The sequence below is a fragment of the Podarcis vaucheri genome (assembly GCF_965113315.1).
Source record: "Podarcis vaucheri genome assembly, chromosome: 1".
NCBI classification, from domain to species: Eukaryota; Metazoa; Chordata; class Lepidosauria; order Squamata; family Lacertidae; genus Podarcis; species Podarcis vaucheri.
Genome location: NC_138759.1, coordinates 4,758,728 through 4,786,408, shown reverse-complemented (window position 1 = coordinate 4,786,408; position 27,681 = coordinate 4,758,728). Strand labels below are relative to the sequence as shown.

The 27,681-nt window shown below is 47.2% G+C and overlaps 1 protein-coding gene across 2 annotated transcripts in view; it reads right to left on the bottom strand.

Moving 5' to 3' along the window:
* TXNDC16 (thioredoxin domain containing 16) overlaps positions 1–27,681 on the bottom strand; it is a 47,017-nt gene that overhangs the window by 1,530 nt on the left and 17,806 nt on the right. For both annotated transcript variants that reach the window (XM_082217133.1, XM_082217132.1), the window contains exons 8-20: positions 27,360–27,447; positions 25,394–25,550; positions 23,086–23,252; positions 20,769–20,829; positions 20,454–20,604; positions 18,707–18,853; positions 15,368–15,427; positions 11,612–11,780; positions 10,614–10,726; positions 6,259–6,343; positions 3,688–3,820; positions 1,788–1,948; positions 847–1,040 (exon numbers count right to left, since the gene is read on the bottom strand). In XM_082217133.1, coding sequence (XP_082073259.1) covers positions 847–1,040; positions 1,788–1,948; positions 3,688–3,820; positions 6,259–6,343; positions 10,614–10,726; positions 11,612–11,780; positions 15,368–15,427; positions 18,707–18,853; positions 20,454–20,604; positions 20,769–20,829; positions 23,086–23,252; positions 25,394–25,550; positions 27,360–27,447 — 1,686 coding nt within the window. The remainder of the gene's footprint in view (positions 1–846; positions 1,041–1,787; positions 1,949–3,687; positions 3,821–6,258; positions 6,344–10,613; positions 10,727–11,611; positions 11,781–15,367; positions 15,428–18,706; positions 18,854–20,453; positions 20,605–20,768; positions 20,830–23,085; positions 23,253–25,393; positions 25,551–27,359; positions 27,448–27,681) is intronic.

Here is a 27,681-nt window from a genome sequence, read left to right as displayed (position 1 = left end):
CCACGGCAGCAGGCAGCTCCTGAAGCCAGCCAGAGCTGAGGTTGCCGCTGCCTTGTTTCCTGGGGACAGATTTGCAAATCTGGGGACGTTCCGGGGACGGAATTTGTCCGGGGACAGATTTGCAAATCCGGGGACTGTCCCTGGGAACCGGGGACGTCTGGTAACCCTACGCTAGAGAGCAGTCTCGCATGATCTCAGAATCCTTTTCAGTAAGCAATGTGACACGTTTGCTAGCAAGAGCAAGATATCTCCACTGGGTGGGTGTTATCATTTTTGTTTTAGAATTAGCAGTAAAAGCATCCTTTCAGTGGTTAGAATTTCCCAGTACGAGCGTAACTTCTCATAAGAGAAGTCAAGTTCTCAGCAATGATGGAGGACCTGTAAGTTTGGGGGAAAGAAATCCCAATGCAGATGGCATATTTTTTTTGGAGGGGGTGAAATCTCATCGTCAGAAGCAAAGACGCAGACCAAAGAAGTCTGCTTCATGCTTTGTGAATTTTCTCCCGATCTCCTTCCACCTTCGGGTGCTAACGACACTGAGCGCCAGCAGGAGAAGAGTCCAAGACATACCGTATTTTTCGTTCCATAAGACGCACCTAGTTTTTGGAGGAGGAAAACAAGGAAAAAAATATTCTGAATCTCAGAAGCCAGAACAGCAAGAAGGATCGCTGCGCAGCGAAAGCAGCAATCCCTCTTGCTGTTCTGGCTTCTGGGATAGCTGCGCAGCCTGCATTCGCTCCATAAGACGCACACACATTTCCCCTTACTTTTTAGGAAGGGAAAAGTGAGTCTTATAGAGCAAAAAATACGGTATTTGGTTAAGAAGGGACAACTTTGCATACTTACTGCTCGGAACTTCTTGGCCGGATTTCAGCTTTTCGATCCAAGCTAAGACGTTCGCTTCAGAAACCAACTGATCCGGAGGAAAGGCAAACACTTGTCCCCCGGAATGGAGGTTGATCCAGAGGAGAAGAGGCAGCGGAGGGAGGGAGCTCCCAAAATAGGCCTTTAGGATTCCTCTTCCTGCAGGGGTGTTTTTGCTGTGATTGGAAAAACCAGGAGATTAAATGATAGCACTTAGTGAGTGGAAAAGTAAACAGCTGCGCTCTAAAGAGGCACTTTAAAAGGACCCAGTCTGAGCTCCCTGGCATATGCAGATGCCGTTAAACTGATTTCGATCTCCAAAAGCATTTGGGGTTGTTTTAAGCCGCAACCGCAGGCTCTGGATCACGAAGGCCACAGAAGGCGTTTGCCCTGGATTCTGGGAAATGGCACGCTCTCGTGGTGTAAATGGATTCGTTAAAAACAAAACAAAATGGAGACTCTACAGCACAGAGAGTCAAATCTAAAAAGCTTTTGGGGGTAAAAGCTTTTAACTCACATGCGGGATAAGAAACAAGCAAATTCTAACTCAAGAACGAGCCCAGCGACAATATATTATTATTATTATTGTTGTTGTTGTTGTTGTTATTAAATTTGCATACTGCCCTACACCCGTAGATCTCAGGTCAGTTAAGATAGTAAAATTCATGTTAAATTGCTGTTTTAGGGGTTGTTTTTTAAAGTCTGGAACAGATTAATCCGTTTTGCATTACTTTCTATGGGAAAACACGCCTTGGTTTTGGAACGCTTTGGTTTTGGAACAGACTTCCGGAACGGATTAAGTTTGAGAAGCAAGGTACCACTGTACTACACTGAAATGTTGAAATGTTCCTTTGCCTGCCCTCGAATCTTCCCACTACACTTGCCACACCTTCGGAGAATCACTGCCCTGAGACGCTGCTTACAGGTTCATCCAGCAGGGAACGAACTCTTCCCGGTGCTCTTCTGTGGCCAAACGCCTCATTTCTCCTTCCTGGCTTTCGGCCAGGGCCCCATCGCTGAACAGGAGGAGCAAAGGTTTCTCCAGCTGGAAGTACTCTGGGAGGTTCCCCACTGTAATTTCCGGCTGCAACAGGAATCAGTCGGTCAGTTTTATTGCACATAGCCAAAGGCTGCCGCAATCTACACAGAATCATTCAACAATTAAAAGAAAATACAGTAGTACCTCGGGTTACATACGCTTCAGGTTACATACACTTCAGGTTACAGACTCCGCTAACCCAGAAATAGTATCTCAGGTTAAGAACTTTGCTTCAGGATGAGAACAGAAATTGTGCTCCAGCGGCGCGGCGGCAGCAGGAGGCCCCATTAGCTAAAGTGGTGCTTCAGGTTAAGAACAGTTTCAGGTCAAGAACAGACCTCCGGAACGAATTAAGTACTTAACCCGACGTACCACTGTATACTAAATTGATACAAAAAACTTAAAACATTTATATTATCAAGACATTACCTACTCAAAACAGAGCTATAAAAGTACCTTAATATACAAATTAAGACATTAAACAATAAAATTTATAAGCTAGAATTATCACATGGCCACTAATATTTTAAAAAAGAGTGCTAATTAATACAAAGTGCAATTATATTCGGAGTTTGGTGATTATCAAAGATCGAATATAGGTTGATGCAGATAGGGTCAAATAAATTGATCTCCTTTACAGTTGGTGGCTATATTGGCTATATAATTTGCTGTAATTTTCCCAGCAGCAGTTGCAAAGAGTGCTACACGCCAGGTCACATACTTACCTATGTCTGCGAGCAGATATAAAATCATGTCAAAAGGGTTCTGGCCAGGGGACCTTGTCATTATAGGTGCTAAAAATCTCTCTCTTGCTTCATTATATAAGGGACAGCGCAGGATATAATGCATAAGGTCCTCTAGGACATCCCCTAATGCAAACACGTTCGTTTGTTGGTATGCCTCTGTGTCTCCCATCTCTATAAGCAGAGTTTATTGTATTTAAGTGTAACTCTGTAAAAGCTTTCCGAAGTTGTGCAAAAGTCAATTCATCAAAATAAGATGTACCGTATTTTTCGCTCTATAAGACGCACCAGACCACAAGACGCACCTAGTTTTTGGAGGAGGAAAACAAGAAAAAAAATATCCTGAATCTCAGAAGCCAGAACAGCAAGAGAGATCGCTGCGCAGTGAAAGCAGCAATCCCTCTTGCTGTTCTGGCTTCTGGGATAGCTGCGCAGCCTGCATTCGCTCCATAAGACGCACACACATTTCCCCTTACTTTTTAGGAGGGAAAAAGTGAGTCTTATAGAGCAAAGAATACGGTATCTTCATTGGCCTCTCTAGGTTTAAAGTACAATGGGGCGCATGTAGATGTGTACATAGAGTTTAGATCGTTTTTAGTTGCCACTGCCCTTATGGTTCGTTTAAAGATATTTTTCTGGGAATATAAGGGAAGTTCTTTAATCTCAGACACTGAGAGGTCATATTTGCCCATCAGTTGGGCAGCGTGATGTACCCAGTTTTTAAGGGCTAATCCATTCGACAGCTCAATCTGGCATTTTTTGGATAGCCTAGTGTTGTCCATCTGTTGAACTCTAAACCAGTAACAGAGAATTCTTTTATCCGTTTGGCTCTCTAACAACAGGAATCAGAAAAAGTGTAGAGTTGGAATCTACCTAAAAGGTCATCCAGCCTGACCCCGTGCAATGCAGGAATCCCAGGAGAGGGGTGGGCGGGCAGACGGGACAAATGTTACAAGGGAAGGAAGGGGTGCCAGATCCGAATCCGGAAAAAGGAGCTCTGCATCTTTAACGCTGAGATCAGAAGCAGAGGAACGTGCTTACAAAGGTTTCCAGTAATGCACGGCGGATAACTTCAACCACGTCTTGCACGCTAAACTTTGAGAGCTGGATAACCGTCCTCGCCTCGGGCCTAGCCAGCAGCAGAGCTGGAAGGGGGGCCTTATATTTATGGGACCTGGGAGGAAAAGACAGAAGGAAACACATTTCAAAAACTCTTTTGAAGATACAGAAGATCACCCGATGAAAGGAATATAAGCCAAATTATCGCACAAGCTTTTTACAGATGGTTTATCAATTTCCGTATTTTTCACTCTATAGGACGCAACCGACCATAGGATGCCCCTTCCATTTCTCCTCCCGCTTCGCTGAAGGGGTGCTGTGCAGAGAGGGGAGGTGTTTTTTTTTCTTGTTCTCCCCCTCTAAAACAAGGTGCGTTCAGTGCGTTCAAGATGCATTCAGTCACCTTCAGTGAAGGCAACCCAAAGCCTCTGGAGTGCAGCAGGAGTTCCCACTATGCTCTGGAGGCTTCAGGCGGCTACCTTGGAAGCCTGGAGAGTGAGAGGGGTGAGTACACACTGACCCCTCTTTCTCTCCAGGCTTCAGTGAAGGCAACCCGAAGCCTCAGGAGCGCGGCAGGAGTTCCCGCTGTGGTCCGGAGCCATCGGGTTCCTTTCAAACAGCTGTTTGGGGCTGGTGCCAGCCCCAAAGACCAGGTCGGGGCTGGCAGGGAAGCCCGGGTCCCCCCCCCCCAGGCCCATGGACCACACATTCACTCCATAAGACACACAGACATTTCCCCTTAGATTTTAAGAGGGGGAAAGTGTGTGTCTTATGGAGCGAAAAATACAATATATTGGCCGACAGTCAACCACTATAAACAAATGAAACAATACTTTTTCGAAGGAAAAATGCACACATTGTTTTCGGGTAACGTATACCGTCCGCCTTGGTAGCTCAATCGGTACAGCGTGAGACTCTTAATCCCGGGTTTGTGGGTTCGAAACCCGTGTTGGGGTCCTCTCCAACACCACAGTTCTGTGATTTTCTGTCACAGCAAGCATCTCAGAAAAGGTATTTATTTTCCCCTTTCTCCAAGGAACTCAGCACAGTCCTCACGTTCTCTCTGCCCAGCCCTCATTTTAACCCCACAATAACCCTGCGAGGTAAGGCAGGTTAGGCTGAGAGATTGAGAGATGGCAGCTGCCAGACCTAAACTGCCCTGTGAGCTTCGCAGGTGAATGAGGATCTCTTTTTTGGGAAAGAACAAAACAATACTTTTATCCAGTCCTGAGCATCTCCAGGTTAAGGCCGAGAAAGACCCCAGCCTGATATTGTGGAGAGTCACTGCCGCTCAGTGTGGACAGCACTGATTTAGATGGACCAAGGCCCATCTCTAGGCTCCTTTATGCTACTTTAGGGCATGGCATCTCCCAGTAGGGCTAGGATGTGGGGCTACCTTTGAAGGTGACCCGGAAACTGCAATTAATCCAGAATGCGGCAGCTAGACTGGTGACTGGGAGTGGCCGCCAGGACCACATAACACCGGTCCTGAGAGATCTGCATTGGCTCCCAGTACACTTCCAAGCACAACTGAAAGTGTTGGTGCTGACCTTTAAAGCCCTAAATGGCCTCGGTCCAGTATACCTGAAGGAGCGTCTCCACCCCCATCGTTCAGCCCGGACACTGAGGTCCAGCTCCGAGGGCCTTCTGGCGGTTCCCTCATTGCGAGAAGGGAAGTTACAGGGAACCAGACAGAGGGCCTTCTCGGTAATGGCGCCTGCCCTGTGGAACGCCCTCCCTTCAGATGTCAAAGAGATAAATAATTACCTGACATTTAGAAGACATCTTAAGGCAGCCCTGTTCAGGGAAGTTTTTAATATGTAATGCTGTACTGTTTTTAACATTTGATTGGGAGCCGCCCAGAGTGACTGGGGAAACTCAGCCAGATGGGTGGGGTATAAATAATAAATTATTATTTTTATTTTTATTAATTATTATAGGAGCACCCCCTGGCCTGAAACCCTGGGGAGCTGCTGCCAGTCAGGGTAGACATTATTGAGCTAGATGGACCATTGGCTTGAATAAGTATAAGGTAGCCTTCCAGCTTCCTGTGTTCCCTTGTCCTAGCTCATCACTCAAATTCAGGGGTGGAGAACCTTTTGGCATTCTGGCTGATGCCGCACTCCAACTCCCATCAGCACCAGACAGCATGGCCGACAGAGACGGATGATGGGAGTTGTAGTCCAACAACAACTTCGGATGGGGGCACATGTTTCCTATCTCTGCTCTAACTAGGCGGCAGGGTTTGCAATGGCTGGTCTAGACTTGGGGTCGACAAGGTGAGCCAGACTGCACATGCCCGCGATTTCCGGCGCCTGCGCCTGCACAGACGCGATTTCCGGCGTCACAGAAGCGAGTCCCCGCGCAGCGCTGCACCAGTTTAGCGCAGCGCGCAGGGACTCGCCGAGCGGGCGGCTCGGTTTGGGGGCAGCTCAGGGGCCGGTTAAACGACCCCCGTGGGCTGCTTATGGCCCATGGGCCTTAAGTTGACGACCCCTGGCTAGACCAAGTGAGTCGCTCAACGAGTTCAGAGCAAGGTAGCAATCTACCTACAGAATGTCAACATCCTCTTCGTCATAGATTCCTGTTGTGACGTATCCGCTGAGGACTCTCCCGGCTCCAACGAAAGCTTCTCTTGCTGTAAAAACAGATAACCCACCCTGTAAATCATTGAATCACAGAAGTGTAGGGTTAGAAGGGAACCCAAAGGTCATCCAATCCAGCCCCCGTCCCCCGCAACGCAAGAATGTCAGCTAAATATACAGGAACAAGCAGGAGTTCTTGAAGCACCAAATGCAGAGAGATCCAACTCAGAAGAAGTTTTTCTCTCCCTGGAATCAGCTCAGCCCCCCTTCCCTTTAGTGCTTTTCTCATTTTTATTTTTTTGCAGATAATTAATTATCAGATTAAATCAAAACAGGTTTGCTGGTGTTTATCCAGCCACCCCGGTTCAATTTCCTGGAGAAAGCTTAATCCAATAGGTTTATCGCTTTGTGGCAAAATGCAGACCTCGCCTCGAGAGACGAAAGCTCCCTATGTCCCGTCATACATCATGTCAGAACCTAATGATAAGACTCAGCACCCTGCAATTAGACAGAGGCCACCTCACAGATGCTCCTTTTTATTGTCCAATCATTATGATTTGCATAATCCTGACAAGACTGAAGTACTGTTCTTGGGGGACAGGGGGCGGGCGGGTGTGGGGGATTCCCTGGTCCTGAATGGGGTCACTGTGCCCCTGAAGGACCAGGTGCGCAGCCTGGGAGTCATTTTGGACTCACAGCCATCCATGGAGGCACAGGTCAAATCTGTGTCCAGGGCAGCTGTGTACCAGCTCCATCTGGTACGCAGGATGAGACCCTATCTGCCCGCGGACTGTCTCGCCAGAGTGGTGCATGCTCTGGTTATCTCCTGCTTGGACTACTGCCATGCGCTCTACGTGGGGCTACCTTTGAAGGTGCCCCGGAAACTGCAATTAATCCAGAATGCGGCAGCTAGACTGGTGACTGGGAGTGTTTGCCAGGACCACATAACACCGGTCCTGAGAGATCTGCATTGGCTCCCAGTACGTTTCCGAGCACAATTCAAAGTGTTGATGCTGACCTTGAAAGCCCTAAATGGCCTCGGCCCAGTAGACCTGAAGGAGCGTCTCCACCCTCATTGTTCTGCCCGGACACTGAGGTCCAGCGCCGCGGGCCTTCTGGTGGTTCCCTCATTGCGAGAATTGAGGTTACAGGAAACCAGACAGAGGGCCTTCTCGGTAGTGGCACCTGCCCTGTGGAACACCCTCCCTTCAGATGTGAAGGAAATAAGTAGCTATCCTATCTTTAAAAGACATCTGAAGACAGCCCTTTTCAGGGAAGTTTTTAATATTTAATGCTGTACAGTGGTGCCTCGCAGGACGAACGCCTCGCAAAACGAAAAACTCGCAAGACGAAAGAGTTTTCCGTTTTTGAGTCATTCCGCAAGATGAATTTCCCTATGGGCTTGCTTCGCAAGAAGAAAGCCCATAGGGAAATCTCCGGGGACCTCTTTTAAAATGCTGGCGGTCGGGAGCAAAGACTTTCGCCCACCGCCGGCCTTCAGAAGAGGTCCTGGACCTCTTCTGAAGGCCGGCGGGGGGCAAAAGTCTTTGCTCCCCCCCGCCTGCCTTCCCGGGGCAGCGGAGACTTCTCCGCTGTCCCGGGCGATCTTAAAATGCTGGGGGGCGGCAGCGAATCCTTGGCTGCTGCCCGCCAGCATTTTAAAATCGCCCCGGGACAGCGGGGGCTTTTAAAATGCTGGCGGTCGGCAGCAAAGTGCTCCTGTCCCCGGAGCTTGCGGGGCGGGAGGTGGGGAGAAGGGCTTTTCTTCCCACCACCAGCCTTCAGAAGGCTGGTCTGAAGGCGGTTTCCATAGGAACGCATTGATTGATTTTCAATGCATTCCTATGGGAAACCGTGCTGCGCAAGACGAAAAACTCGCAAGAAGAAAAAACTTGCGGAACGAATTAATTTCGTCTTGCGAGGCACCACTGTATTGTTTTTAATACTTGATTGGGAGCCGCCCAGAGTGACTGGGGAAACTCAGCCAGATGGGCGGGGTATAAATAATAAATTATTATTATTATTATATATTATTATTGTGATGCTATCAGGGCAGTCACACACGATCCCACTTTCCAATACCGTTTTGGGGCAGACTGCATTCCCAGTCAGTTCATGTCCTGCAGCTTCCTGCTGTATAAGAATTTAAGGTCTCAAATATATAAAATAAATGTTCATTAATGTACTAGGCAAACGTATACTTAAATATATAAACCACATGTCTGAAACGGTACAGGAAACAGCCTGAAACCATTTTGACTCTCCCAAATTGACCTCAAATGTTTCTCTGCAAGGAGGAAGGAAATGGGAAAAGCCTCCCCATTGTCTCTGTACTCACAAATCCTGCCTTAAGGGCATATTTGGGTATGAATAGGGTGAGCCTGTGACCTGGACTCAGCTCAGAATAAGCCCAACACCAACACACTACTATTGCATTGGTGGCAGGCTGCAGAAAGTGGTTAGTATCATATAGGGCAGTGTTCCCAAATTTAGGTCTCCAGCTGTTTTTGGACTACAACTCCCATCATCATCCCTATAAATAAATTAATAAATAATAATAATAATAATAATAATAATAATAATAATAATAATAATAATAGTTGTTGTTGTTGTTGTTGTTTAGTCTTTTAGTCGTGTCCGACTCTTCCTGACCCCATGGACCAGAGCACGCCAGGCACTTCTGTCTTCCACTGCCTCCCACAGTTTGGTCAAACTCATGCTGGTAGCTTCGAGAACACTGTCCCACCATCTCGTCCTCTGCCGTCCCCTTCTCCTTGTGCCCTCCATCTTTCCCAACATCAGGGTCTTTTCCAGGGAGTCTTCTCTTCTCATGAGGTGGCCAAAGTATTGCAGCCTCAGCTTCACGATCTGTCCTTCCAGTGAGCCCTCAGGGCTGATTTCCTTCAGAATGGAGAGGTTTGATCTTCTTGCAGTCCATGGGACTCTCAAGAGTCTCCTCCAGCACCATAATTCACAAGCATCAATTCTTTGGCGATCAGCCTTCTTTATGGTCCAGCTCTCACTTCCATACATCACTACTGGGAAAACCATAGCTTTATGGACCTTTGCTGGCAAGGTGATGTCTCTGCTTTTTAAGATGCAGTCTAGGTTTGTCATTGCTTTATGCTTTTATGCCCCGTCCATCTGGCTGGGTTTCCCCAGCCACTCTGGGCGGCTTCCAACAAAATATTAAAATATTTGGCAGGGGGTTGGACTCGATGGCCCTTGTGGTCTCTTCCAACTCTATGATTCTATGAAAATACAAAAGTCTGTTAAACATTAAAAGCTTCCCTAAACAGGGCTGCCTTCAGATGTCTTCTAAAAGTCTGCTTATTGCCATGACACCTGGTGGGAGGGCATTCCACAGGGCGGGTGCAACCACCAAGAAGGCCCTCTGCCTGGATCCCTGTAACTTCGCTTCTCACAATGAGGGAACTGCCAGAAGGCCCTTGGAGCTGGACCTCAGTGTCCAGGCTGAATGATGGGGGTGGAGACGCTCCTTCAGGTATACTGGGCCAAGGCCATTTAGGGCTTTAAAGGTCAGCACCAACACTTTGAATTGTGCTCGGAAACGTACTGGGAGCCAATGTAGGACTTTCAAGACCGGTGTTATGTGGTCTCGGTGGCCGCTCACAGTCACCAGTCTGGCTGCCGCATTCTGGATGAAGCGAGCAGGACCAGTGGTCAGGGATGATAGGCATTGTAGTCACAAAACAGCTGGGGACCCAAGTTTGGGAAACCCTGTTCTGGAGAATCCCAGAAGGAGACAACTGACCAGGGCAGCAATTTGTGTCATGATACCATCTCCATTAGGGACGCGGGTGGCACTGTGGGTTAAACCACAGAGCCTAGGACTTGTCGATCAGAAGGTCGGCGGTTTGAATCCCCGCGACGGGGTGAGCTCCCGTTGCTCGGTCCCTGCTCCTGCAACCTAGCAGTTCGAAAGCACGTCAAAGTGCAAGCAGATAAATAGGTACTGCTCTGACAGGAAGGTAAACGGCGTTTCCGTGCGCTGCTCTGGTTCGCCAGAAGCGGCTTAGTCCTGCTGGCCACATGACCCGGAAGCTGTACGCCGGCTCCCTTGGCCAGTAAAGCGAGATGAGCGCCGCAACCCCAGAGTTGTCTGTGACTGGACTGGTCAGGGGTCCCTTTACCTTTACCTTTACCATCTCCATTCCCCACCGGTCAAAATTAGGATGGTAGAGGGTCTACCTGGCAGGGCTGTTGTGAAGGAAAGCAGGATAAAAAATACATATAACGGTTTCTACATGTAAAGGGCAATAGGAAGTATTATTATTTCTGGTAACCAAGGGAGGTGTTTACCTTCACTCATGCTGGAATCGAACAGTCCCAAAACAGAAACTGAAGTTTTGATCCTTAAATAGTCTTCCACCTCTTCAGCTGTTGTCAACTTCACCGGACAGGAGGTTCTGCTTCTGCAAATGTAAGAGGGAACCAGGGGAAATACTTTCAGGCCTGTCTACAGGGTCTTTTTCAATTCCTTCCTATGCTTAATTTCACTGCCTAAGATTTTTTTTTTTAAAAAAATATTTATTAACTTTTCAAAGTTTATACAAAAAAGACAAAAAACAAAAATACAAAAATTAAAAACACATATAATTTCATTCACTTGTTTTCTTTTAACTTATTTCTCGGACTTCCTCTTACCTCCCCTTTTTGTATTCCAATTCAAATAATTCCTTCAGCAAATCCTCATCTTTACTTTTCACTTAATTTTACACCTTTCTTTCTTCTTTTTTCCCCCAATTATCTTAATCATTACAGCTGGTAACCACTTAAATTCAGTCCAACATCAATCTAACATTCACTAATTTTATAATATTTCCCACGTTCACTGCCTAAGATTTTGGGTACCCCAAATCTCTCCACCCAGGGTGGGAAGAAGGGAGATTGGGACCTACTCAATGTGGGACAGATCTGATCCAGTCTGCACTGAAAGGCAAAACCTTCCAGATACAGGGCTGCCTTCAGACGTCTTCTAAAAGTGAGATGGTTCTTTATCTCCTCGACATCTGAATGGAGGGCACTCTACGGGGCAGGCGCCACCACCAAGAAGGCCCTCTCCCCGGTTCCCTGTAACTTGGCTTCTCGCAGTGAGGGAACCATCAGAAGGCCCTTGGAGCTGGACCTCCATGTCCGGGCTGAGCAATGGGGGCAGAGATGACAAAGGACTGCAGAATGCACATTTAAAGCAGAAGACTGTTCTGAGAAGAGGTTCTCCGAATTCTCCGGAATTGCTACCTCAGACCACCCGCCTCCCATGTGCACTTTAGAGCCAAACACACCAGAAGGATACTTACAGCTCAATGAACCTTAGCATCTCCTCGACTCCCCACATCCCAGAGTAGGCCAGCCATCTCCCAGCTTCCACATACATCTTGATGGTCGGAAACTGAGTGACGTTTTGCTGTGCGCAGAGGTCCGGCCAGTCCCAGCAGTTGACCCTCGCAAGCGTAATCTCAGGGCTCCCTGTAAAGTATTTAGGAGAGCAAAGCGAAGTGGAAAAGGGTGCACGTTTCATCAGCACCTTTCTAAAAGGCACACACTAAATATACCGTATTTTTCGCTCCATAAGACACATTTTTTTCTTCCTAAAAAGTAAGGGGAAATGTCGGTGCGTCTTATGGAGCGAGTGCGTGGTCCCTGGAGCCGAATTGCCCAGGGGCAAAAAGCAGATCATGCTTTCTTTCTTTTTTGAAAGAGGGAAGGGGGTGTTGAAACAAAGCCGCTGATCGTTTGCCGATCGGGGAGAGAGATAAGGGACGCTAGAGATAAAGGAGGCTGCCTGGGAGGGGGGAGGTAAAGACAGCAAACTTGCAAAGGGGGGAAGCAGGAAGACTTAAGCAATGAGGAGAGAAATTAGAAGAAAAGGAGGAGCAAAAAACTGCTCCAGCTAAGGAAAAGACACTAAGGCAAACAAGAGGGAAGGGAGTGTTGAAAGGAAGCAGCTGATCAGTAAGCGATCAGGAGGGAGATAAGGGACGGGATAAAGGAGGCTGCCTGGGAGGGGGAAGGTAAAAGCCCATGGATCCTCAGGATTTTTGCATTGGGTCACCCCAAATTCACCATCAGATCACAAAGCATGTCTGTGGCCACAGCATGCACCAAAAAAAAATCACGCATCCACTGTTTCGTGGAGCCGCAATGGCACAAAAACGTGGTTACAAAGCACGGATCCACATGGATTCTCAGAATTTTTGCATTGGGATACCCCAAACTCAGCGTCAAATCACATATCATGTCTGTGGCCACAGCATGCACCACAAAAATCATACATCTACTGTTTCGTTCAGAATATTTTTTTTCTTGTTTCCCTCCTCTAAAAACTAGGTGCGTCTTATGGTCAGGTGTGTCTTACGGAGTGAAAAATACGGCAATTGTTTTGCAATTGTTATCCTTGGGCAACCCATTGCACCAACCCACTCAAATCCCACAAGGGTGGGTTGAGAAGAACTGGGCGTGCTCACCCAGGAGAAGATCGGCAGTTAAGGGGAGATGTGGCAGGAGCTGGAAGTGCTGCCTCATGCCGCGCAGTTAACCTATGGAACTCCCTCCCACAGGAGGCCACAATGGCCACCAATTTGGACAGCTTTAAAAGGGGACTGGACAAATTCATTAACTAAGAGGGCTATCGGTGGCTGCTAGCCAGGATGGCTCTACTCTGTCAGAAGCAGCCAAACTTCTGAACCCCAGTTGCTGGAGACCACAGGAGGGGGAGAGTTGGTCTTGAGTTCGAATTCTGATCGCTGTTTCCCCATAGGCATAGGTTGGCCACTTTGAGAACGGGATGCTGGACTAGACGGGCAGGTTACTAGAGAGACAACCTTGTCTCTTATGCACCCAGCCACAGCTTTCCAAACTTTTTAATGTTGGCGACACACTTTTAAGACATGCGTCATTTCACAAGACAGTACAGTGGTGCCCCGCAAGACGAATGCCTTGCAAGACGGAAAACGCGCAAGACGAAAGAGTTTTCCGTTTCTTGAATCGTTCCGCAAGACAAATTTCCCTATGGGCTTTCTTCGCAAGACGAAAGGTCTTGCGAGTTCTTGCGAGTTTGTTTCCTTTTTCTTAAAGCCGCTAAGCCGTTAATAGCCGCTAAGCCGTTAATACCTGCTAATCCGCTAATCCACTAAGACGAAGAGACTCGCGGAACGGATTAATTTCGTCTTGCGAGGCACCACTGTAATTCAGCTTTACTAGCAAACCGGAGCTCACGGTTTGGAAAGCTCTGCGCCCAGATTTCTGTGGTCTGCGGGAGTTTAATAGGCTGCTGCCATCTAGCGGCCAGAATATTTCCCTTGCAATCCAGCCTCTGTTGCTTTGAAAGGGGGAGAGGCGAGAGATACAGTGGTGCCTCGCAAGACGAAATTAATTCGTTCCGCAAGTCTCTTCGTCTTGCGAGTTTTTCGTCTTGCGATGCACGGTTTCCCATAGGAATGCATTGAAAATCAATTAATGCATTCTTAGGGAAACCGCCTTCAGACCAGGTCCGGGGACAGTCTGTCCCCGGACCTCTTCTGAAGGCTGGGGGGGGGGGGACAAGGGCTTTTCTTCCCACTCCCAGCATTTTAAAAAACCCCGGGACAGCGGAGGACTTCTCCGCTGTCCGGGCGATCTTAAAATGCTGGCGGTACGTATTTTGGATTTTTATAGTGCAAACTGCCTCGTGATCCTCAGGTGAAGGGAGATAATGTTGCTGTTGTTGGCCTCCATCTGTCTCAAGAGACAGTGTCTCGGGGGTGAAGTCAAATTGTTGGAGAAGCACAGCATCTGCAAAGACTGGTCATTCGTAACTGTTGCGTTAAAGGTAAAGGGACCCCTGACCATTAGGTCCAGTCGTGACGGTCTCTGGGGTTGCGGCGCTCATCTTGCTTTACTGGCTGAGGGAGCCGGCGTACAGCTTCTGGGTCATGTGGCCAGCAGGACCAAGCCGCTTCTGGCGAACCAGAGCAGCACACGGAAACGATGTTTACCTTCCTGCCGAAGAGGTACCTATTGATCTACTTGCACTTTGACGTGCTTTTGAACTGCTAGGTTGGCAGGAGCAGGGACTGAGCAACGGGAGCTCACCCCATTGCGGGGATTCAAACCGCCAACCTTCTGATCGGCAAGTCCTAAGCTCTGTGGTTTAACCCACAGCACCACCCACTTCTCAACTGTTGCGTTAGTGGCACCCAAATGACCTCTCTGGGGTGCAAGCCTGGTCAATGTGTATGGAGGTCTTTGGCCGGGGAATTTCCAGTCTGCTGCTACTGGCCATTACAAATACCCAAAGCCACTGACCTCCTGCAACCACCAGGGAATTAATAATAATAATAATTTTAAAAAATTATTTATACCCTGCCCTTCCCGGTTCAGAAAACCGGGCTCAGGGCGGCTAACAACAAATTTAAAACACTTAATCGATGCAACAAAAAAATAGCATAAAATACAGTATAAAACATGAATAACAATAAATTCAGAATTCAAAAATCAATTTAGGGGGGAAATCCATCCAATAAACATTAGATGATCACCAGGGCTAGCTGGCTAAATTAGTCCTACTTGGGCCAGCGAGGAGACCAGGAGAGAATTAGCTGTGGGATCCCAGAGCAGGGAATCTTCATAAAAAGGGGAGAGGGAGGGAAGGAAGGGGAATGAAAGATCAGACTGAATTCATATTAAAGGACAGGCAGAATAGCTCTGTCTTACAGGCCCGATGGAAGGAGGTTAAATCCTGAAGGGCTCTGGTCTCCTGGGACAGAGCATTCCACCAGGTTGGAGCCATCACTGAGAAGGCCCTGGCCCTGGTGGAGGATAATCTGACATCCTTAGGGCCCGGGACCTCTAAACTATGATTATTCATGGAGCTTAAGGTCCTCTGCGGGGCAGACCAGGAGAGGCGGTCCTGTAAAAATTGACATCCTGCCAGCTGGCCTGTTGGCCCAAGATAGTCACCCCACTTGTGTGCCTGAGCAGAAGGCTATAGGGGAAGTCCTATATCACTCGGGGGGGGGGGTCTGTGTGTGAGCTGCAATCTGTGTGTCAGTGAAATCGCTAGCTGGCCTCCATACCTTGCAGACGGGCAGCCACTTCGGCGTAGGACTGCATCACGACCAGGGAGACGGCTTCCCCTGAGGCCAAGAGGAAAAAGAAAAACAGATCATGTTATTCCAGGCCACCAGAAATTCCTCAGCTCTGCTCTGCAGGCAGGCAAAGTTCCATACAAATGGGAAGTCCATACCAAAAGCGTACAGGAATTTTGCAGCCTGGGTAAATTGTGCAATTGACTCCAGAAAAACTTTACCAGAAGAAAATAACAAATGCAGACAACTGCTGGAGATGTGGGAGTAAAAAAGCGAACTTAGTACATATGATGATTAACTTCCCGATGATAAGATCATTTCGGTGCAAGGTGAGGATATTTATAGCAAGAGTAATAAAAAGAAATTGTTATTTAGGGGAATTGAATTTAATTCTAAACTATATTCCAGAAACGTGGGAGATTACAAGGGGTAAAAAAAAAATGGATGTACCGTGCTGTATTAGAAGCAAAAAAACTTGTTTTGATGAATTGGAAGAGCCGCAAAAAGATTCAGTTGAGCACATGGATTGATAATATGGACAGATTAGCTACATAGCATGTCAACGCAAATTAAGGCTGGATAAATATGGAAGGAATACTTAAGCGATAAGGTGGATAGTGGGGGGAAGGAGGGGGAGGCGAGAGAGGTGGGGAAATATTGTTAAAAAGGTGTAGTCATAGGTATATTCAATGTCAGTGTATTCAAATCTGAATTGTCAAATTGTGTTATTAGTGTTATTATGGTTTTTGTTGTATGTATCTTTTACGGTTGTTGTTTGTACTGAAAAATGATTAAATAAATTATACACACACACACAGATCAAAAAAATACTTAATTACAAACAAGACACCCATAACGAAACTAGACTACAGACTTATTCCCAGTGCACAAAAAGAAGGAAAGGCCCAAATGATCATAGAGAAGATGCTGGAAAGCCAGCGAAGATAATTTGTAGATTTTAACCTAAAGGTCAGTAATGTTTAGATCTAATACCGGTTCGTAATGGATGGTGGAGATCTGGAGGAAGGACTGCTCCCCGTTTTCGCAAGACAACACGGGAGTTTCTGCATGCAAAGTACAGTGGAAATACGGAAAACTCCAAGATGGAAAACTCGCTAGACGAAAGAGTTTTCCGTTTTGGAGGTGCTTCGCAAAACGAAATTCCTATGGGCTTGCTTCGCAAGATGACAATGTCTTGCGAGTTCCTGCTGGTTTTTTCCCCTCCCCCCCTTTTTCTAAGCCGCTAAGCCACTTATCAGCTGATCCGATCAGCAGATAAGCCGCTAAAAGCCGCTAATAGCGCTAATCTGTCAATGGGCTTGCTTCGCAAGACGAAAAAACCGCTAGACAAAGAGAATCACAGAACGGATTCTTTTCGTCTTGCGAGGCACCACTGTCGAGGTTTTATTACTGTACCTTCCCTGGAAGGCTTTGCTTCAGAAAATACAGCAACACCCAGAGCATTTGCTGGGCCCTGGAATTTCAAGGATGCTGGATTTCCACGCCAGAGCCCAATTCAACATTCGCGCTAGAGGGAAGGCCAAATATAAGAAACAGCAACAGAACAGGTAGGTAGCCGTGCTGGTCTGCCGTAGTCGAAACAAAATAAAAAAATTCCTTCCAGTAGCACCTTAGAGACCAACTAAGTTATTGGTATGAGCCTTCGTGTGCATGCACGCTTCTTCAGATACACTGAAACAGAAGTCACCAGACATATATCGTGAGAGGGTGGGGAGGGGTATTACTCAGAAGGATGGTGGGAATGGGTGATTAACTGATAGGTGTGGTAAACCAGCTGACGACTGTTAACGACTGCAATCAGTCTTACAGGAAAAAGCAAAGGGTGAGATGGCTAAAAATAGCTTTTTCATGCATAATGAGATAAGAATCCAACTCTCTATTCAGACCAGGTCTCTCCATGGTTTTAAGTTTGGGAATAAGTTGCAATTCAGCAACTTCTCTTTCCAGTCTATTTTTGAAATTCTTTTGTATTTGTTGTCGTGTCCGACTCTTCGTGACCCCCTGGACCAGAGCACACCAGGCTCTCCTGTCTTCCACTGCCTCCCGCAGTTTGGTCAAACTCATGCTGGTCGCTTCGAGAACACTGTCCCACCATCTAGTCCTCTGTCGTCCCCTTCTCCTTGTGCCCTCCATCTTTCCCAACATCAGGGTCTTTTCCAGGGAGTCTTCTCTTCTCATGAGGTGGCCAAAGTATTGGAGCCTCAGCTTCAGGATCTGTCCTTCCAGTGAGCACTCAGGGCTGATTTCCTTAAGAATGGAGAGGTTTGATTTTCTTGCAGTCCATGGGACTCTCAAGAGTCTCCTCCAGCACCATAATTCAAAAGCATCAATTCTTCAGCGATCAGCCTTCTTTATGGTCCAGCTCTCACTTCCATACATCACTGCTGGGAAAACCATAGCTTTTACTATACGGACCTTTGTTGGCAAGGTGATGTCTCTGCTTTTTAAGATGCTGTCTTTTGTATTAAAACAGCTAATTTGAGATCTTGCATAGAATGTCCTGGGAGATTGAAGTGTTCTCCTCCTGCTCTTCTATTGTTTATGCCATCAAATGCCAAAAGTGCCCTTCAGCTCTCTATATTGGAGAAACTGACCAAACCCTATGCCAAAGGATAAATGGACATACATCTGATATCAGGAATCACAAGACAGAAAAACAGTCGTCAACAGGTTTACCACACCTATCAGCCAGTCACCCATTCCCACCACCGTTCTGAGTAATACCCCTCCCCACCCTCCCACTATATATAAGGGTCCGGTGACTTCTGTTTCAGTGTATCTGAAGAAGTGTGCATGCACACGAAATCTCATACCAAGAACAAACTTAGTTGGTCTCTAAGGTGCTACATGGGTGGCGCTGTGGGTTAAACCACAGAGCCTAGTACTTGCTGATCACAAGGTCAGCGGTTCAAATCCCCGCGACGGGGTAAGCTCCCGTTGTTCGGTCCCTGCTCCTGCCAACCTAGCAGTTCGAAAGCACGTCAAAATGCAAGTAGATAAATAGGTACCGCTCTGGCGGGAAGGTAAACGGCATTTCTGTGCGCTGCTCTGGTTTGCCAGAAGCGGCTTAGTTATGCTGGCCACATGACCTGGAAGCTGTACGCCGGCTCCCTCGGCCAATAAAGTGAGATGAGCGCCGCAACCCCAGGGTCGGCCACGACTGAACCTAATGGTCAGGGGTCCCTTGACCTTTACCTTTTAAGGTGCTACTGGAAGGAATTTTTTTATTTTGTTTCAAGCAGCGGAACAGAGAGAGCTGGTTCCTGGAAAGGTGAAACGCGGAGCTATTGGGGGCTGTTTACTTACAGCTGGCATAGAAGAGCACGGCCGTGGAGTTGGTCTTTGCCAGAGCAGGGGCGAAGGAGTCTTCCGTCAGGGTCTGGATGTGCTCAAGAGGAAGTTCACGCTTCCGGTCCCTGATGACCGATTCCACCACCTCATCATCCTGGATCTCTGCAGGGCAAACAACACAAGCTCCTTCTCAAGACAAGGAAGAAGAAGAGGAGTTTGGATTTGATATCCCGCTTTATCAAAACCCAAAGGAGTCTCCAAGCAGCTAACATTCTCCTTTCCCTTCCTCCCCCACAACAAACACTCTGTGAGGTGAGTGGGGCTGAGAGACTTCAGAGAAGTGTGACTGGCCCAAGGTCACCCAGCAGCTGCATGTGGAGGAGCGGGGAAGCGAACCCAGTTCACCAGATTACGAGTCCACCGCTCTTAACCACTACACCACACTGGCTCTCCCACTGCATGCTTTCGGCAGGGTTCAGAGAGCACCCCATGACTTCACAGAGGGTGAAGCTATCAATGACTTTTACTGCGGCAGCAATATTATAATAAAAAAATAAATTTATTAATTTCCCCAGCCACTCTGGGCGGCTCCCAACAGAGGACTAAAAACAGAATAAAACTTCAAAAAACTTCTCTAAACAGGGCTGCTTTCAGATGTCTTCTACAAGTCTGGTAGTTGTTGTTTTCTTTGACATCTGGTGGGAGGGTGCCACCACCGAGAAGGCCCTCTGCCTGGTTCCCTGTAACTTCACTTCTCGCAGGGAGGGAACTGCCAGAAGGCTCTCAGCACTGGACCTCAGTGTCTGGGCTGGACGATGGAGGTGGAGATGCTCCTTCAGGTATACTGGACCGAGGCCGTTTAGGGCTTTAAAGGTCAGCACCAACCCTCTGAAATGTGCTCAGAAACGTACAAGCAACTACACTCTGGAACTCCCTGCCTATTGATATCAAGTAGGCAACTTTGCTGTCATCTTTTCAGCACCTGCTAAAGACATTTTTATTTAGAGAAACCTATTGATTGATTGATTGATTGATTGATTGACTGAATTTATATACCGCCCTATACCTGGAGGTCTCAGGGCGATTCACATAAAAAGATCACAGTATATAAAAATAAAAGCACTAACCCAATAATACCCCACTCCCCAAAAAAGAGCCATATTTTAAAAGGGTATAGGATGTCCATCAGATCAACCAAAGGCCTGTTTAAAAAGGAACGTTTTTGCCTGGCGCCTAAAGGTGTACATTGAAGGCGCCAGGCAAACGTCCCTGGGGAGAGCATTCCACAGATGGGGAGCCACTGCAGAGAAGGCCCCGTTCTCGTGTTGCCACCCTCCGGACCTCTAGAGGAGGCACATGAATAAGGGCCTTGGAAGAGGATCTCAGGGTCCGGGCAGGTTCATATGGGAAGAGGCAGTCCTTGAAGTATTGCGGTCCTGAGCCGTTTAAAGCTTTATAGCTCAAAATCAGCACTTTGAACTGGGCCCAGAAACTAATTGGTAGCCAGTGCAGTTGGACCAGGATCGGTGCAATAAGCTCAAACTGTCTTGCTCCGGTGAGCAACATGGCCACTTCAGACCATCTTCAGACATGGAGAATGTTTTCAACTGTTTAGTGGCTTGTTGCTGATTTTATCTTTTGAATGTTTTGATGAGTTGTTTATATTTATTGCCTTACTCTCTTTGTAAGCCATCTTGGGTTTTTCCTTCAACCATCAAGCGGCGTAAAATTTTTACCAGATAAAATGAGTTAGTAAATCTACCTTGTTCGTAGTTCTCACCATCTTCCTCCTCCTCCTCTTCTTCTTCTTCCTCCTCCTCACGCTCCTGTGTGGGTTCCCTCTGCTTACCGTTTTCCACCAAGGCTATGATCTCATCCACGTCTTTCAGAACCAAGTATTTAACAGGCGCACCCTGTGGAAATACCAGATCACTGAAACCAGTCAAGGCTGCAAGCCTGCAGACATTTACCCGGGAGTAAGTCCCATTTGCTGCAATGGAACTTGCTACTGAGCAGGCCCACTGCAGGCTGCAAAACAGAGAGGAAGTCCTAATGACACCAGCGACAACAAACTAACCTCCTCAGGTGTCTTGAGGGCGACGTTACACTGGGGAAGAACATTCAAGCTGATGGAGTTCCTTTCAAGATAAAAAACGAGGCATTAAAACCTGAAATGAGGAATGTAAATAAGACTGGTGACTGGAGGCAGCTGCTGAGACCACATAAGGTCTTGAAAGACCTACATTGGCTCCCAGTACGTTTCCGAGCACAATTCAAAGTGTTGGTGTTGACCTTTAAAGCCCTAAACGGCCTCAGCCCAGTATCCCTGAAGGAGCGTCTCCACCCCCATCATTCTGCCCGGAAGCTGAGGTCCAGCTCTGAGGGCCTTCCCTCACTGCGAGAAGCAAAACTACAGGGAACCAGGCAGAGGGCCTTCTTGGTGGTGGCACCCGCCCTGTGGAACGCCCTCCCACCAGATGTCAAAGAGATAAACAACTACCTGACATTCAGAAGACATCTGAAGGCAGCCCTGTTCAGGGAAGTTTTTAATGTGTGACATCTTAGTGTATTTCTGGTCTTTGTGGAAGGCGTCCAGAGTGGCTGGGAAACCCAGCCAGATGGGTGGGGTACAAATAATGAATTGTTATTATTATATTATTATTATATATCTAAGGGCCTGCTCTCCTGTGGCCGGACTGGACTGCTCTACCATTGAGCTGTGGGTTAGAAAGCAGGGGAAAGGTTGTGAACGCTGCCCAAAATGGCTAAAAACACCCACATTTCTAGAGCTAACTCTCCTCTTCCTACCTATCAGGACTAGAGTTAAGAATTGGTTCTAACAGCCTATTGTTAGCAGCAAACATCTCAAAGGCATGGGGAGTGTGTATATGAACTTAATATTGTTTTATGGATTATAAATGCCCTGCTGATTTGATGATGATATAAAATGACTGCTGCAATTGTGGTGTTTAGCTTAATTTTTAGTTGCTGCTTTGTTAACAGTGTTCCGTAGATTGTTTTATTGATGATTTGTTCATTCTTTTGTGTGATCTGTGCTGTATTTGTGATGTTCCATTATGTTACTTTTATTTCTTGTTTGTAAGTCAATTTGGGATTCATCTGAATGGACAGTGGCACAGAAGTACAATAAATCAAATCAAATCAAAGGCTGTTATCATCGCTCCCCCTGTTGCACCTGCCGGTCTACGACCTGCCTTTAAGAACCTAAGGAGAGCCTGGCCGCAGGATCAGGCCCAAGGGGGCCCATCTAGTCCAGAGTCCTGTCCTTAATCCTAGGCACACCTTCAGTTTATTGTCAGGAAGAACTCAGTGGGACTTTGTTGTTGTTGTTTAGTCGTGTCTGACTCTTCGTGACCCCCTGGACCAGAGCACGCCAGGCACTCCTGTCTTCCACTGCCTCCCGCAGTTTGGTCAAACTCATGCTGGTAGCTTCAAGAACACCATCCAACCATCTCATTCTCTGTCGTCCCCTTCTCCTTGTGCCCTCCATCTTTCCCAACATCAGGGTCTTTTCCAGGGAGTCTTCTCTTCTCATGAGGTGGCCAAAGTCTTGGAGCCTCAGCTTCAGGATCTGTCCTTCCAGTGAGCACTCAGGGCTGATTTCCTTCAGAATGGAGAGGTTTGATCTTCTTGCAGTCCATGGGACTCTCAAGAGTCTCCTCCAGCACCAGAATTCAGAAGCATCCATTCTTCGGTGACCAGCCTTCTTTATGGTCCAGCTCTCACTTCCATACATCACTACTGGGAAAACCATAGCTTGAACTATACGGACCTTTGTTGGCAAGGTGATGTCTCTGCTTTTTAAGATGCTGCCTAGGTTTGTCATTGCTCAGCAGGACTTACTTCTGTGTAAATGCGCAGAGCACCGGGCCCTTCATGCGTCTGTGCGGATGGTCAGCTCCCACAGTGAGAAGATATCTCAGAAATCCACCCATCTTCCCCCCCTTTTTAAACTGAATTTATTTACAATATAAACACATAACAAAGAACAACAACAAAAACAAAAACAAACAACCTTCCCCAAAAATACAACTAAAATGATTGGGGGGGAACAAAGAACAAAGAATAATGTACAAAAGAACACTGAACTAACTAACACACACTCTCTCTCTCTATATATATATATAATTTCCATTTTTATTTCCTTCCATTTGACTTCCTTCATCCTTCACACGACTTTCTTTTTCACTTCTAGTAACCTGTCTCTTTCATACTTTATTGTTACCTCCCTTTTTGACAGACTTGTTTCGATTAACTTCTGCCGGATGATTGGTGGTACTTAGGTTATAAATGGTTAAAAAGAAACCCACCCATCTTCTTCTCCCCTTCCCCAAATCGCTCCCCTTCCCCAAATACCTCTTGTCCTCAAATACCTCGACAGGAGGAGGACTCCAGCTTTGCCCAGCAGCTGCCAGGCCACAAACTCTGCAATTCCTTTATCTGCCTCCAAGGTTTCCTTGTGAGCCAGGATGAAGATCAGCGGGAGGCCCAGGTGGAGGTGAGTGGTGGAAACCTTCTCTGGGTCTTCCATAGCCTCTGCCTGCAGGAGAGAGGCCATTTCAGGGTAAATAGACCAGAGATCCCCAAATTTATTTGCCCCCCCCAAAAAAGAAGTAAGAATACTGTACTGAGTGCTCCCCTGAAAATCTACATTCTTTAAGCAAACAAACAGAAAGATGCAGTGACAAATTTGAGTTCTTTGAAGCAATAGCTGGCTGTACTTTACTATTCATATATGTTCATAAAATTGTACTAACAGAAGCCAGAGGAGTCAGACAACGTCTCTTAACTGCTGACAGAATTATCATTTGTAAAATATGAAGCATTGTATGTATGTATGTGTGCATGTTGTTGTTGTTTCTTAAGTTTCTATACTGCACTTCATCTAAGGATATCAGGGCAGTTGACAATATCAAAACACAAAAATACACAACATAAGACACAACACAAAAATACACAACATCCAAACAACACATGCACACCCCAGATTAAGAGGGCACAGCTTGCTTAATTAGCCAAAGGCCTGGGGTAAGAGGAATATTTTTGTCAGCCACCTAAAGATAAAATAATAATAATTTATACTACCACTACTATTACTAATAACAATTTACTTTATGTACCCTGCCCACCTGGACTGGGTTGCCCCAGCCACTCTGGGCGGCTTCCAACAGAATATAAGAAAACAGAACAGAGCATTAAACATTAAAAACTTCCCGATACAGGGCTGCCTTCAGATGTCTTCTAAAAGTTAATGTAGTTCTTTATCTCCTTGACATCTGGTGGGAGGGCGTTCCACAGGGCGGGTGCCACCACCGAGAAGGCCCTCTGCCTGGTTCCCTGTAACTTGGCTCCTTGCAGGGAGGGAACAGCCAGAAGGCCCTCGGAGCTGGACCTCAAATATCTGGGCTGAACGATGGGGGTGGAGACGCTCCTTCGTGAAGGCGCCAGGTAAACCTCCCTGGTTGTATGGCTAAGCTTACTTAGATGGTGGGAACCAGAGAGGAAAGACAACAAGGTCATGCCTTCACTGGGAAACGGAGCCTTTTGATAACGTCATGGAGTAATAAGGTACAGGAGAATGCAAACCCATTTATCTTCTCTGGAACTCTGTGATAGGAATTTATTGTGTTTGATTTTGGTGTGGAAACCTGTTCCTATATGCTTAGTCCCAGATACTCCCCTTACTTATGTTTTGCTTCATTGGGCACCTGTTATTATATTGTGCTATGTCTCCATAGAAATAAATATATACTGGGGGGTTGGAATAAATAAAGCAGAGACATCACCTTGCCAACAAAGGTCCGTATAATTCAAGCTATGGTTTTCCCAGTAGTGATGTGTGGAAGTGAGAGCTGGACCATAAAGAAGGCTGATCGCCAAAGAATGGATGCTTTTGAATTCTGGTGCTGGAGGAAACTCTTGAAAGTCCCATGGACTGCAAGAAGATCAAACCTCTCCATTCTGAAGGAAATCAGCCCTGAGTGCTCACTGGAAGGACAGATCCTGAAGCTGAGGCTCCAAGACTTTGGCCACCTCATGAGAAGAGAAGACTCCCTGGAAAAGACCCTGATGTTGGGAAAGATTGAGGGCACAAGGAGAAGGGGACGACAGAGGACGAGATGGTGGGACAGTGTTCTCGAAGCTACCAGCATGAGTTTGACCAAACTGCGGGAGGCAGTGGAAGACAGGAGTGCCTGGCGTGCTCTGGTCCAGGGGGACACGAAGAGTCGGACACGACTAAACAACCACAATGTTTCCTTATAAATAAATATATACTGGGGGGTTGGGAATTGCTGAAATTAAGAATAGATCATTTGAAAATAAATAAACAAGTTTCTAGTCCTCATGATTCTGAACAAAGGAGTTAAATAGGAGCTTCGTAGCTAAGTGGGGGATTTGAACTTTGGTCTCCCAATCCAACATTCTTCGGAGAGGATGCTGGGGGGGGGGGACTTGGCAAGAACAGGCAGCTGCTTCCCATGCCTCCTTTTTAAGCAGAGGTTGGATGGCCGTCTGTCATGGATGCTTGAGCTGAGATCCCTGCATTGCAGGGGGTTGGACTAGATGACCCTCGGGTGTCCCTTTGCAGCTCTACGATTCTATAATCCAATAGGCCTTTGAAGAAAGCTCAGGATAAGTGGGTGCGGGTGAAGGGGGGAAGGAGGCCACCACCAACCGTACCACGAGGGGCTCCGCCATCAGCTTCAGGAACCTGTGGATGTTCAGCGTGGTCAGAGGCTGCCCCATCAGAGTCCTCCGGCACGGCTGGTCCAGATCCGTGGCCACTTTGCAGTGGCAGAAAAAGAGCTTTGAGCTCGGCACGTCCGGCTCTCCGCTGCTGCAGGAGGGAGAGACAAGGGCATCAGTACAGGGTCCGACCTGGCCTCCCATGAGCTTGCATTCCTAAATGCAGACACACTCGATGCCGGGTGGGGTGTGCCCAGAAACACAGCCACGTAGCATTTGTCCACCTTTGCAAAAACACCAAACTGGACCCAGAATATGATATACGATATAATTGTCAGCATCGCCCTTGAGCCAGTGCCACTAACTGGACTCATCCACTCAGCCCCGACTGGGCTAGGCGAGCTGGGTAGCACTTCCAGAGACCACCTTCTGCACAGGAACAGGTCAAAGTGCTGTGGACTCACAGCTTAAGAGTTGTGAGCACCGGATTCACTCCAACAAGAAGACAGTCGTCGCACAGCAGAGTACAGCAGAGCATAAACGACTCGGAGAGCAGCTCTGTAGAATATCTTCTTTATTCTATAACTACAACTATAATACAACTACCGTAGTTTTCGCTCCATAACACGCGTTTTTTTCCTCCTAGAAAGTAAGGGGAAATGTCTGTGCGTGTTACGGAGCGAATGCTTCCCTCCTCCGTGGTTTCCTGCGGGAGAAGAGCCGCTGAGTGGGGAGGAGAGAGGGACAGAGTGCCTGCTTCTTTAAAGGAGCAAAGCGAGAGGGGAGAGGAGCCGCTTACACATGCACCCACTGTTACCTGGGGCTGCAGTGGTGCAAAAACATGGTTACAAACATGGATCCACATGGATCCTCAGGATTTTTGCATTGGGCTACCCCAAACTCACCGTCAGATCACATGTCTGTGGCCACAGCATGAACCACAAAAATCATACAGCCACTGTTTCGTTTAGAATATTTTTTTTCTTGTTTTCCTCCTCTAAAAACTACATGCGTGTTATGGTCGGGTGCGTGTTATCGAGCGAAAAATACGGTATATACAGTGCTAAATAGGTCTAAGCATAAATGAATGCTGCACTGAGTGTCTGCAGCTGCTCTTAGCAGCAACCTTATCTCTACACACGATCTCTAACACTCAGTCTCTCTCTCTCTCCAACACTGACTGACTGATTTGGCGCTGGAGCAGAATAAGTAGAGAGCAGAACACACCTCCTCCTCTCTGGAGAATCAGCAGATTCCTCAGGAGATTCTTGGATATGGGAGGGGTGAAATCTCCTCAAAAATATCTTTATTGTCATTGTCCCATGCAGAACAATGAAATTGAAAAACTACATAAAACATTTAAAACCCCCTAAAAACTCTGAAACCCCATTTTAAAATCCACTATACTATAGAGACCCCTTATGCTGCGTTTAGAACCAGAATTGCATTTGTGTAGAAACTGTTTCTCAGGCAGGTAGTCCTAGTCTTTATAACCCTGCACCTTCTTCCAGAAGGCAGAAGCTGAAAGAGATCATTTCTGGGGTGCGCACTATCCTGCGCTATCTCTGCCGCTTTCTTATGGGACCTGGCAGCATAGATTTGATCTAAGGTGGGAAGAGTACACCCAATTATTCCAATTATTTGCTGATGCAAAAGGAAACCCAGGGGTCAGCAAACTTGTTCAGCGGGGGGCTGGTTCACTGTCCCTCAGACCTTGGGGGGGGGGCGGACTATATTTTGGAAGAGGAAAAAAAAAAGAACGAATTCCTATGCCCCACAAATAACCCAGAGATGCATTTTAAATAAAAGCACACATTCCACTCATGTAAAAACACACTGATTCCCGGACCGTCCGTGGGCTGGATTGAGAAGGCGATTGGGCCACATCCGGCCCCCGGGCCTTAGTTTGCCTACCCTGCTACACAGCCTCCCTCCATGTGTGTGTGTGTCAAATACATACCGAATGCTCCTCAAAACCATCACTTCAGTGGTTAAGGCAAACTTGAGAGAGTCATAGACGAAAGCAGCCTCCATCAAAGCTCTGTGCTCTAAGAGAAAGACATTTGCACTTAGGGACTCGTATTTACAGCCGCATTCAAAATTATTCAACCCCCATTGCAAATCAGGTTTATTATCAAAATTTCAAGACCTTGAGCTGTCTGCAATGAGCAAATCAAAGAAAAGCAATTGAGATGCTTCAAGTGGTTTCCGCAAAGGCCTGTCGGAATAAAACAGTCTTCACCTGCCTGCGGGAGGACAACAAGGGGTGGGGAGCCAGTCTG